The 13,629-nt window shown below is 46.5% G+C and overlaps 1 protein-coding gene across 1 annotated transcript in view; it reads left to right on the forward strand.

The window, feature by feature from the left end:
* The window catches only part of lamb2l (laminin, beta 2-like), a gene marked incomplete at both ends in the record, with an annotated part of 116,231 nt that overhangs the window by 8,819 nt on the left and 93,783 nt on the right, over positions 1–13,629 (forward strand). Inside the window, one exon of the mRNA XM_080496337.1 lies at positions 10,456–10,690. Within this exon, the coding sequence (XP_080352463.1) occupies positions 10,456–10,690 (235 nt within the window). The remainder of the gene's footprint in view (positions 1–10,455; positions 10,691–13,629) is intronic.

Consider the following 13,629-nt stretch of genomic DNA (forward strand, 5'->3'; position numbering starts at 1 on the left):
CAACAAGGACTTTTTTTGTCATCAGCTGCTGCTTAAAGGAGCCATATTTCACTATATTTCATGTTTCACAGTCCATCCTATGCTCATGTGGGATAATAATTTGGATGATACAGTATACAACACTCAAAACTTGTGAAATTATAGTTATTTCTTGGATCGAGCTGACGTCACCTCTCATGAAACGGGTGGTTGTCAGCTCCTCTGCCTCCTCAGCCCACAGCCGCCTCCTCCACCGCCTGGGTGACGTAGCCAGCAGCTCACACTCGTAGTTGTAGTAATGTACTTGCAGATCTCAACGCCTCATTAGCATCTTTTATTGTGGGAATAGCAGCAGGTTTCAAGATGAGCTTCTGAGTAAGTCCAGTTTCAAAGTACCGTAGTTCTGGAAGCTTCTTTGGTGAAGAGTCGCTCACAAACAAATACATTCTTTGCGGAAAAGAAAAAAAAGTTCAGCCACATTCGCCGCTGTGCTTCTTCTTTCGGCAAGACAAATAGTGTGGAGACATACTTGCACCTGAAAACACATTTTCTCCAAGTGGACATGAAGGTGAAAACACATTTTCTCCAGTGGACATGAAGGTGAAAACACATTTTCTCCAGTGGACATGAAGGTGAAAACACATTTTCTCCAGTGGACATGAAGGTGAAAACACATTTTCTCCAGTGGACATGAAGGTGAAAACACATTTTCTCCAGTGGACATGAAGGTGAAAACACATTTTCTCCAAGTGGACATGATGGTGAAAACACATTTTCTCCAGTGGACATGAAGGTGAAAACACATTTTCTCCAGTGGACATGAAGGTGAAAACACATTTTCTCCAGTGGACATGAAGGTGAAAACACATTTTCTCCAGTGGACATGAAGGTGAAAACACATTTTCTCCAGTGGACATGAAGGTGAAAACACATTTTCTCCAAGTGGACATGAAGGTGAAAACACATTTTCTCCAAGTGGACATGAAGGTGAAAACACATTTTCTCCAGTGGACATGAAGGTGAAAACACATTTTCTCCAGTGGACATGAAGGTGAAAACACATTTTCTCCAGTGGACATGATGGTGAAAACACATTTTCTCCAGTGGACATGAAGGTGAAAACACATTTTCTCCAAGTGGACATGATGGTGAAAACACATTTTCTCCAGTGGACATGAAGGTGAAAACACATTTTCTCCAAGTGGACATGATGGTGAAAACACATTTTCTCCAGTGGACATGAAGGTGAAAACACATTTTCTCCAGTGGACATGAAGGTGAAAACACATTTTCTCCAGTGGACATGAAGGTGAAAACACATTTTCTCCAGTGGACATGAAGGTGAAAACACATTTTCTCCAAGTGGACATGAAGGTGAAAACACATTTTCTCCAAGTGGACATGAAGGTGAAAACACATTTTCTCCAGTGGACATGAAGGTGAAAACACATTTTCTCCAGTGGACATGAAGGTGAAAACACATTTTCTCCAAGTGGACATGAAGGTGAAAACACATTTTCTCCAGTGGACATGATGGTGAAAACACATTTTCTCCAGTGGACATGAAGGTGAAAACACATTTTCTCCAGTGGACATGAAGGTGAAAACACATTTTCTCCAGTGGACATGAAGGTGAAAACACATTTTCTCCAGTGGACATGAAGGTGAAAACACATTTTCTCCAAGTGGACATGATGGTGAAAACACATTTTCTCCAGTGGACATGAAGGTGAAAACACATTTTCTCCAGTGGACATGAAGGTGAAAACACATTTTCTCCAGTGGACATGAAGGTGAAAACACATTTTCTCCAGTGGACATGAAGGTGAAAACACATTTTCTCCAGTGGACATGAAGGTGAAAACACATTTTCTCCAAGTGGACATGAAGGTGAAAACACATTTTCTCCAAGTGGACATGAAGGTGAAAACACATTTTCTCCAGTGGACATGAAGGTGAAAACACATTTTCTCCAGTGGACATGAAGGTGAAAACACATTTTCTCCAGTGGACATGATGGTGAAAACACATTTTCTCCAGTGGACATGAAGGTGAAAACACATTTTCTCCAAGTGGACATGATGGTGAAAACACATTTTCTCCAGTGGACATGAAGGTGAAAACACATTTTCTCCAAGTGGACATGATGGTGAAAACACATTTTCTCCAGTGGACATGAAGGTGAAAACACATTTTCTCCAGTGGACATGAAGGTGAAAACACATTTTCTCCAGTGGACATGAAGGTGAAAACACATTTTCTCCAGTGGACATGAAGGTGAAAACACATTTTCTCCAAGTGGACATGAAGGTGAAAACACATTTTCTCCAAGTGGACATGAAGGTGAAAACACATTTTCTCCAGTGGACATGAAGGTGAAAACACATTTTCTCCAGTGGACATGAAGGTGAAAACACATTTTCTCCAGTGGACATGATGGTGAAAACACATTTTCTCCAGTGGACATGAAGGTGAAAACACATTTTCTCCAAGTGGACATGATGGTGAAAACACATTTTCTCCAGTGGACATGAAGGTGAAAACACATTTTCTCCAGTGGACATGAAGGTGAAAACACATTTTCTCCAGTGGACATGAAGGTGAAAACACATTTTCTCCAGTGGACATGATGGTGAAAACACATTTTCTCCAGTGGACATGAAGGTGAAAACAGTTATCGACAGCAACAAAAACAGCAGTTCAATGTGAAGCAGCAGAGACTGAGATAGTGAGCAGAGAAGAGGCTGCGCTCCTTGGCACATTCGTGGGCGTGTCTTGTTTTGGTTTCTCCACATGTCAATCTTCCTGGAGGCGGGGCTTCTCCAGCTCTGTGCAGGGTCAGCAAGGTGGTGCCACGTCATCAAATAGAATCAAGGTGTTGAGCTCCTCCACCAGTTAGAACAGAGAAAGATCACTGTGAACTCAAGCTTGAGGGAATCAATGAAAAAACCACTTTGGGGATTATATGAACCCCAAATAGCATTTTTATGATGTTTAAAGCACAGAAAAGTCAATTTAGTATAATATGGGACCTTTAAGTGAAAAATAGGTTTTAGATGTTCATGACATGTTCATTAACAAGAAATTTTCAGGCAAGATTGAATTTCATTTATCTTTCTTGTTTAGTTTTGCTTGTGCCAGATTCATTGTGCTTTTCTATTGTCATCTCTTTACTTCTAGATTGATCCAAAGAGTGATTTGTGATATGTTGGCTGTCAATCACCCTGCAGCAGATCCCTCAGTGGATGATGATGATGATGGTGATGATGATGATGACGACGATCATGATGAAGTAGAATTCTCTGCGAGCTTTAAGGCCCTATGGACTGTAACTGCAGGACACGGGATGACGCCCATGGCATGGCACGTGTTCTGTGTAAACATACACCTCATTTTACTCTGAAAGACATGCAGAATGCGAAGAAGACGCGGCATAACTAGTAATTTCTGTTCCTGGAGCATTGCAATCATGTCACACACTTCCAGATGTTTCTCCTTGCAAAAGGTTAACTACCGCAAACAAATTATAGGCTTCCTTCAGTCCAGGATTCTCACGTCTTGCCCCACGTTTGGAAAAACTCGTATTGTCTTGCTTTGACATTTTAACATTTTCTACGTACCTTTTCAAGCTACAACACAGTCATGGGCCTGTCATCATTCACATACACTGACATGAAAAGGATTTGACCCCCCCACCTACTGTTGACAGCCATGTTTGTGTAACAGGAGAATCCTTCTGTTAAGAATTGTTGATAATTGTGGATTCCAGCCATTCCTGTGCTTCATCTTGCACAACCTGCGTTGCCCGTGCACGGCAACCTTCCCAGGTACTCATCTGTCCTGCTGTCAGCCTTGGCGGTGTCCAGATTTGTCTTCAGGGCTGGTATAACTTAGTGTCAGTACAAAGATTTGAGATAAAATGGCACACTCACCGACACATTAAACGCACTAAGAACTTTTACTCTGAAATATTTTTGATCCCCACTGTGCAATGCAACATTATTACAGCAAAAGTGTACAAATGTGCTTGCCACTGTCTTGAACAGCTTCAAAACAAATTCAAAAAGCCCCAAAAGATTTCCATATGCAGTGCCATACACACCGACCTCTCGCAATGTAGTCTGTCCTTGTGTTTGGTGGCTCCTGGTTGGGGGGTTGCTGTGAAGTTTATCAGTTGAGTCAGCTGGAACCACATAATGAGCTCAGAGACAGAGACTGTCATCATCATTTGATAATTCCATCCGTGATGACCCATGTCACTATCTTGCATCCATATAACTGGATGAGACTGGGCTGCACTGCCAGTAGTTACAGAGATCTTCGTCTCCTCTCACCTCCTGAACAGTAAAAAGAGGATATTTCAGATATCAAGATGTTTGTTGCAGATATATTTCTTATCTACAAAGTTTGAGGATGTCTGACAGTGTAGAAGGTTTTCATATTTGATGAGGGAACACTATAAAACAATTTTGAATTCACTGTGAAGTTCACTTGAAACTAGGGATGCTCGATATTGGCTTTTCTACCGATATCCGATATTCCGATGTTGTCCAACTCTTAATTTCCGATACCGATATCACCGATACCGATATCACCGATACCGATATATGCTGGCTTTTTACATCAAAACTGTTAGGTAACAACAACATAAAATATCTCCTACTGTGGAATTAACACATTATGCCTAATTTTATTGTGATGCCCCACTGGATGCATATGTGAATCAAACATGGCTTTCCAAATGTACACACTGAGAAAAATAAGAGAACAACAGCTTAAATTATGGAAAAAAGTGCCATATTTATTTAGTGTTAGAGAGAAACCTCAACAACAAACTCAACAACACCACAGACAATATAAAAAAAAGGAAGAGGCATATCTTCAGTCCATTAGTTGTAAACAGTCAATGAATGAATAACTGGACATAACTTGTCAAATAATAGACTCAAACTGGGCTCAATCTCTTTTAAGAGTAACAAAATAGTGTAAATATAAACAAGAAAGGCACAGAAATGCTCACAAAATTAAAACAGCCCTCCTTTAAAGTGCAACAAAAACAAAGACTGAAGTCGACTCGTCCATATAACTGGTCTATTTCTTTTCCCATGTCCTCATGTGTAAGAGGGAGATTGTTCTGTATGAATACACTGGTACCAGTGTGAACACTGGTTCACTGTCAACACTGGTGCAGGGTGCAGTCAGGTACTGGTACCAGTGCTGAACAACACTGGTTGCAACACTGGTGCAGGGTGCAGTCAGGTACTGGTACCGGTGCTGAACAGTGGTTCACTGTCAACACTGGTGCAGGGTGCAGTCAGGTACTGGTACCAGTGCTGAACACTGGTTCACTGTCAACACTGGTGCAGGGTGCAGTCAGGTACTGGTACCAGTGCTGAACACTGGTTCACTGTCAACACTGGTGCAGGGTGCAGTCAGGTACTGGTACCAGTGCTGAACAACACTGGTTGCAACACTGGTGCAGGGTGCAGTCAGGTACTGGTACCGGTGCTGAACAGTGGTTCACTGTCAACACTGATGCAGGGTGCAGTCAGGTACTGGTACCAGTGCTGAACACTGGTTCACCGTCAACACTGGTGCAGGGTGCAGTCAGGTACTGGTACCGGTGCGGAACACTGGTTCACCGTCAACACTGGTGCAGGGTGCAGTCAGGTACTGGTACCGGTGCGGAACACTGGTTCACCGTCAACACTGGTGCAGGGTGCAGTCAGGTACTGGTACCGGTGCTGAACACTGGTTCACCGTCAACACTGGTGCAGGGTGCAGTCAGGTACTGGTACCGGTGCTGAACACTGGTTCACCGTCAACACTGGTGCAGGGTGCAGTCAGGTACTGGCACCGGTGCTGAACACTGGTTCACCGTCAACACTGGTGCAGGGTGCAGTCAGGTACTGGCACCGGTGCTGAACACTGGTTCACCGTCAACACTGGTGCAGGGTGCAGTCAGGTACTGGTACCGGTGCTGAACACTGGTTCACCGTCAACACTGGTGCAGGGTGCAGTCAGGTACTGGTACCGGTGCTGAACACTGGTTCACTGTCAACACTGGTGCAGGGTGCAGTCAGGTACTGGTACCGGTGCTGAACACTGATTCACTGTCAACACTGGTGCAGGGTGCAGTCAGGTACTGGTACCAGTGTGAACACTGGTTCACTGTCAACACTGGTGCAGGGTGCAGTCAGGTACTGGTACCAGTGTGAACACTGGTTCACTGTCAACACTGGTGCAGGGTGCAGTCAGGTACTGGTACCAGTGCTGAACAACACTGGTTGCAACACTGGTGCAGGGTGCAGTCAGGTACTGGTACCGGTGCTGAACAGTGGTTCACTGTCAACACTGGTGCAGGGTGCAGTCAGGTACTGGTACCAGTGCTGAACACTGGTTCACTGTCAACACTGGTGCAGGGTGCAGTCAGGTACTGGTACCAGTGCTGAACAACACTGGTTGCAACACTGGTGCAGGGTGCAGTCAGGTACTGGTACCGGTGCTGAACAGTGGTTCACTGTCAACACTGATGCAGGGTGCAGTCAGGTACTGGTACCGGTGCTGAACACTGGTTCACCGTCAACACTGGTGCAGGGTGCAGTCAGGTACTGGTACCGGTGCGGAACACTGGTTCACCGTCAACACTGGTGCAGGGTGCAGTCAGGTACTGGTACCGGTGCGGAACACTGGTTCACCGTCAACACTGGTGCAGGGTGCAGTCAGGTACTGGCACCGGTGCTGAACACTGGTTCACCGTCAACACTGGTGCAGGGTGCAGTCAGGTACTGGCACCGGTGCTGAACACTGGTTCACCGTCAACACTGGTGCAGGGTGCAGTCAGGTACTGGTACCGGTGCTGAACACTGGTTCACCGTCAACACTGGTGCAGGGTGCAGTCAGGTACTGGTACCGGTGCTGAACACGGGTTCACCGTCAACACTGGTGCAGGGTGCAGTCAGGTACTGGTACCGGTGCTGAACACTGGTTCACCGTCAACACTGGTGCAGGGTGCAGTCAGGTACTGGTACCGGTGCTGAACACTGGTTCACCGTCAACACTGGTGCAGGGTGCAGTCAGGTACTGGTACCGGTGCTGAACACTGGTTCACCGTCAACACTGGTGCAGGGTGCAGTCAGGTACTGGTACCGGTGCTGAACACGGGTTCACCGTCAACACTGGTGCAGGGTGCAGTCAGGTACTGGTACCGGTGCTGAACACGGGTTCACCGTCAACACTGGTGCAGGGTGCAGTCAGGTACTGGTACCGGTGCTGAACACTGGTTCACCGTCAACACTGGTGCAGGGTGCAGTCAGGTACTGGTACCGGTGCTGAACACTGGTTCACCGTCAACACTGGTGCAGGGTGCAGTCAGGTACTGGTACCGGTGCTGAACACTGGTTCACCGTCAACACTGGTGCAGGGTGCAGTCAGGTACTGGTACCGGTGCTGAACACTGGTTCACCGTCAACACTGGTGCAGGGTGCAGTCAGGTACTGGTACCGGCGCTGAACAGTGGTTCACCGTCAACACTGGTGCAGGGTGCAGTCAGGTACTGGTACCGGTGCTGAACAGTGGTTCACCGTCAACACTGGTGCAGGGTGCAGTCAGGTACTGGTACCGGTGCTGAACACTGGTTCACCGTCAACACTGGTGCAGGGTGCAGTCAGGTACTGGTACCAGTGCTGAACACTGGTTCACCGTCAACACTGGTGCAGGGTGCAGTCAGGTACTGGTACCGGTGCTGAACACTGGTTCACTGTCAACACTGGTGCAGGGTGCAGTCAGGTACTGGTACCAGTGCTGAACAACACTGGTTGCAACACTGGTGCAGGGTGCAGTCAGGTACTGGTACCGGTGCTGAACAGTGGTTCACCGTCAACACTGATGCAGGGTGCAGTCAGGTACTGGTACCGGTGCTGAACACTGGTTCACCGTCAACACTGGTGCAGGGTGCAGTCAGGTACTGGTACCGGTGCGGAACACTGGTTCACCGTCAACACTGGTGCAGGGTGCAGTCAGGTACTGGTACCGGTGCGGAACACTGGTTCACCGTCAACACTGGTGCAGGGTGCAGTCAGGTACTGGCACCGGTGCTGAACACTGGTTCACCGTCAACACTGGTGCAGGGTGCAGTCAGGTACTGGCACCGGTGCTGAACACTGGTTCACCGTCAACACTGGTGCAGGGTGCAGTCAGGTACTGGTACCGGTGCTGAACACTGGTTCACCGTCAACACTGGTGCAGGGTGCAGTCAGGTACTGGTACCGGTGCTGAACACGGGTTCACCGTCAACACTGGTGCAGGGTGCAGTCAGGTACTGGTACCGGTGCTGAACACTGGTTCACCGTCAACACTGGTGCAGGGTGCAGTCAGGTACTGGTACCGGTGCTGAACACTGGTTCACCGTCAACACTGGTGCAGGGTGCAGTCAGGTACTGGTACCGGTGCTGAACACTGGTTCACCGTCAACACTGGTGCAGGGTGCAGTCAGGTACTGGTACCGGTGCTGAACACGGGTTCACCGTCAACACTGGTGCAGGGTGCAGTCAGGTACTGGTACCGGTGCTGAACACGGGTTCACCGTCAACACTGGTGCAGGGTGCAGTCAGGTACTGGTACCGGTGCTGAACACGGGTTCACCGTCAACACTGGTGCAGGGTGCAGTCAGGTACTGGTACCGGTGCTGAACACTGGTTCACCGTCAACACTGGTGCAGGGTGCAGTCAGGTACTGGTACCGGTGCTGAACACTGGTTCACCGTCAACACTGGTGCAGGGTGCAGTCAGGTACTGGTACCGGCGCTGAACACTGGTTCACCGTCAACACTGGTGCAGGGTGCAGTCAGGTACTGGTACCGGCGCTGAACACTGGTTCACCGTCAACACTGGTGCAGGGTGCAGTCAGGTACTGGTACCGGCGCTGAACAGTGGTTCACCGTCAACACTGGTGCAGGGTGCAGTCAGGTACTGGTACCGGTGCTGAACAGTGGTTCACCGTCAACACTGGTGCAGGGTGCAGTCAGGTACTGGTACCGGTGCTGAACACTGGTTCACCGTCAACACTGGTGCAGGGTGCAGTCAGGTACTGGTACCAGTGCTGAACAGTGGTTCACTGTCAACACTGGTGCAGGGTGCAGTCAGGTACTGGTACCAGTGCTGAACACTGGTTCACCGTCAACACTGGTGCAGGGTGCAGTCAGGTACTGGTACCGGTGCTGAACACTGGTTCACTGTCAACACTGGTGCAGGGTGCAGTCAGGTACTGGTACCAGTGCTGAACACTGGTTCACCGTCAACACTGGTGCAGGGTGCAGTCAGGTACTGGTACCGGTGCTGAACACTGGTTCACTGTCAACACTGGTGCAGGGTGCAGTCAGGTACTGGTACCAGTGCTGAACACTGGTTCACCGTCAACACTGGTGCAGGGTGCAGTCAGGTACTGGTACCGGTGCTGAACAGTGGTTCACTGTCAACACTGGTGCAGGGTGCAGTCAGGTACTGGCCCAGCAGGGAAGAGGGCCTGGTTGAGCCTCCAGTCCTCCACGGACATTTCATTCACCGGGCTTCTCCTTCTTAGCCACGAGTCCAGCATGTTGTATTTGTTGTTGTTAAACGTCATCAAGCGCGCGCCCGTAAACGTCCAATGCTGCGTTCATGCAGACTCGGAAATTCCAATATCGGTTGTAAAAATCCGATACCGATATTTCCAAATATTATATTTTTAAGTCAATATCGGCCGATAATATCGGCCCTCCGATATTATCGGACATCCCTACTTGAAATCATTATGAAATGAGTGCGAAAGGCCAGTCCAAATGGCAATGAGAAAGGATTTACAACCAATCCAAAAAATATGAAGTAAATAAAAATTTTATCTAAACCCAATCTAAAAACCAATCAAAAAGTAAACTTAACCCAGTCCAAAAACTGGATTAAACAGGATTAAAATCAATACAGAAACAGATCACCTAAACCCAGATGAAAAACCAATTAGAAATCTTTCTAAAATCAATCTAAAAATACGAGAATCCAGTCAAACTCATTGAATTAGAACAGTTAAAAAAAAAAAAAAAAGATATCAGGGAAAAAAAAACGTTCAAACACCGATGACAAAGTTGTCTGACGAGACTCAGATCAAAAATCTAATTTCAACCAGTTGAAACATCATATAGAAAACAACTTATTATAATAATTATGATTGTTATGATGATGATTATGATTGTTATAATAATCATTAGTATTATTATTGTGAGACATGCAGAACTTTAAACTATCATAAAACTACTTAGCTTCGGTGCGAATTAAAAGGTAAAAATACATATTTTACTGACATTTTTGTCAAGCACATGCATTTTATATATGTATTCTTAGAAACACCAAACAAAGAAGAAAGGAAAAGTTGCACTCTGACTGTGTCTGAGTCTTGAAGACTTTGTTTATGGTCCCCCGGTGGGCCCGGCCCCCACCCCGGCAGCCCCCTCCCGGGCGGGGTGGGATCCAAGCAGCTCGGTGGGCGCCACCTGCTCCGGTCTTCCGGAGGGGCCGCAGTGTGAATCGGAGGCCCGCAGAAGACGTCTCCTCCTGGCGCGGGACTCGCTCAGTGGCTCGGAGCGACCGGGAGTTTGTTGCGGGAGCAAGTGGAAGTGCGGAGCAGGTGAGAGCTCAGGTTCAGTGTCTCGGCTGGACGCTTCTGTCCTTCGAATGTTCAGGTAGACGTCGTCGAACCTTGATCAAATCCCGCGTCGCCTCTGGACTGCGTGATGCTACAGAGAGAAACTTCTGGAACGCCGCTGTTTGTTTCTGGCGACGGAGAACGTGAAGTCGTGAAATCTCCCAGTGGACGCCGGTTCGAGTCCCGCTCGGTCCAGACATCATTTCACGAAATTAATGACCCTGCGTCTGCTGCTTATTACCAAACACATTAAATCACTTTTTACTTCTTGTGTTGAATTTAGGTAGCTGTAACATATATAGAAACCTATATATGTGTGTGTGTGTGTTTGACATTCCCATGCTTCATAATGTGACAGTGGGCTTGATGCCTTGCTCATGCAGCAGACTTAATGTTCAGCTACGAATGTAATGAGAAAATCGCACAACCACACATTCCAGAGTCCTGCGAGTTGGACTAGCCACTATGTCCTGTCGCGAATGACCGGGGATCCCTCCAGGAGGGCGGAGAAGGACCAAGTGTCTGCATGCAGAGCCTCCACTCTCAGGCTCCTCCACTGTCAGACAAGAAAGGCTCATTCAAAATAAAATGCGACAATTCAAAATAAAACGGGACAGAATGAAATGCCGAAATGCTCGTGCAAAATGCAGAATGCGTTAATTCGTCAACCACGCAACATTAAAAGCTACTTTCTTGAATGTAGTACAATATATATCGTTTTTGCCCCTTTTATCTATATAGCACGTGTAGCCTGAGTATTTATGCCAATAAATGATTGTATATTATACTATATCTGAATGTATAATATAGGATCATTTATGGCCACAAATGATCGTAAAAATTGTTACGACTGTGGTCGTATTTGTGTGTGTGTGTTGCAATTTTATGTTGTGCTCCAGTCACTCCTAGGCTGGGGTCTAACGATCAGTAGTAATATCTTCCATGTAGTATTTTTGATATGAGAAAAATGCAGCAGAGCTCGCGACTTGAACAGTTTATTATTATGATGTGAAAAATCATAGGTCTATACTCCAGCATTTTAGAGTTTAATCTTTTATAAATTGCGTTGTTTATTTCAAACATGCACAAAATCAAATAAAAAGTTCATAATAATCAAAATATATCTCACCAAAAAAAGAAGTATATCCCAAATCCCACCCCCTCTCCATAAATACTAGAATGTTTGTTTTAATTGTATAAAGGTGGGTGATATGTACACTATGTCACAAAAGTGAGTACACTTCTCACACTAATGTAAATATGTAATTAATCTTTTGATGGGACCCTGACGAGATGACACATTTCTTCCGTGTCCCATTGAAAGATTTAAATGTTCATAGAAATGTGAGAGGTGTACTCACTTTTCTAAGATACGTTATGATACAGTATATATGGCTTAAGTATGTTTATATTATAAATCAGCTTGAGGCCAGTCAGTTAAAAATGCTCTTTTTCTTAAAATGACTTATTTTATAAGCCAACATGTCATAGCTATTGTTGTAAAGTGTTCTCCCTTGTGATACATATGATGTGCTTTCACTGTTATCATTTAAACTATATATACTATTACTCTAATGTATATTACTCAATTTTCCATTTTATCTTTTCTTTTGTCTTATTCTGTGTTCATGGCTTCTTATTCATTAATTATTGTGCTGTTTTGATGCTTGTTCTGCTGGATCACATCAATTTACACCTGGAGGAATGTCAATAAATATACTACCTTCACTCTGAGATCTCCACAGTACAGTTGAAGTGAAACATAAAGTACTCCATAAAGCAACAATACAAAGGAGAAAACACAAAAAGTCAAAACAATTTTATTGTTCTTTATTCAGTCATCTGTGTGGCATTCAAAATATCCTTGATAAAGTCTTTTGTCAACAATTTCTTTACAAAATGTTCACATCTCCAATATTATAGAAAACAAATTTAAATGGCTCGAAAAGTGATACATTTTTCAACTTGTTCAGGATTAAATCTTTACATGAGACTTTGTACTGCAGACCAGCCTCGGCCTGTTCCTCGTCCCTCATGTCCAGTACTGAAGGACCTGTTCCTCGTCCCTCATGTCCAGTACTGAAGGACCTGTTCCTCGTCCCTCATGTCCAGTACTGAAGGGCCTGTTCCTTCTCCTCCATGTCCAGTACTGAAGGGCCTGTTCCTCGTCCCTCATGTCCAGTACTGAAGGGCCTGTTCCTTCTCCTCCATGTCCAGTACTGAAGGGCCTGTTCCTCGTCCCTCATGTCCAGTACTGAAGGGCCTGTTCCTCGTCCCTCATGTCCAGTACTGAAGGGCCTGTTCCTCGTCCCCCATGTCCAGTACTGAAGGACCTGTTCCTTCTCCTCCATGTCCAGTACTGAAGGGCCTGTTCCTTCTCCCCCATGTCCAGTACTGAAGGGCCTGTTCCTTCTCCTCCATGTCCAGTACTGAAGGGCCTGTTCCTCGTCCCTCATGTCCAGTACTGAAGGGCCTGTTCCTCGTCCCTCATGTCCAGTACTGAAGGACCTGTTCCTCGTCCCTCATGTCCAGTACTGAAGGGCCTGTTCCTTCTCCTCCATGTCCAGTACTGAAGGGCCTGTTCCTCGTCCCTCATGTCCAGTACTGAAGGACCTATTCCTTCTCCCTCATGTCCAGTACTGAAGGACCTGTTCCTCGTCCCCCATGTCCAGTACTGAAGGACCTGTTCCTCGTCCCTCATGTCCAGTACTGAAGGGCCTGTTCCTCGTCCCTCATGTCCAGTACTGAAGGACCTGTTCCTCGTCCCTCATGTCCAGTACTGAAGGACCTGTTCCTCGTCCCTCATGTCCAGTACTGAAGGACCTGTTCCTTCTCCCTCATGTCCAGTACTGAAGGACCTGTTCCTTCTCCCTCATGTCCAGTACTGAAGGACCTATTCCTTCTCCCTCATGTCCAGTACTGAAGGACCTATTCCTTCTCCCTCATGTCCAGTACTGAAGGGCCTGTTCCTCGTCC

Source organism: Blennius ocellaris (assembly GCF_963422515.1).
Source record: "Blennius ocellaris genome assembly, chromosome: 5".
NCBI lineage: Eukaryota > Metazoa > Chordata > Actinopteri > Blenniiformes > Blenniidae > Blennius > Blennius ocellaris.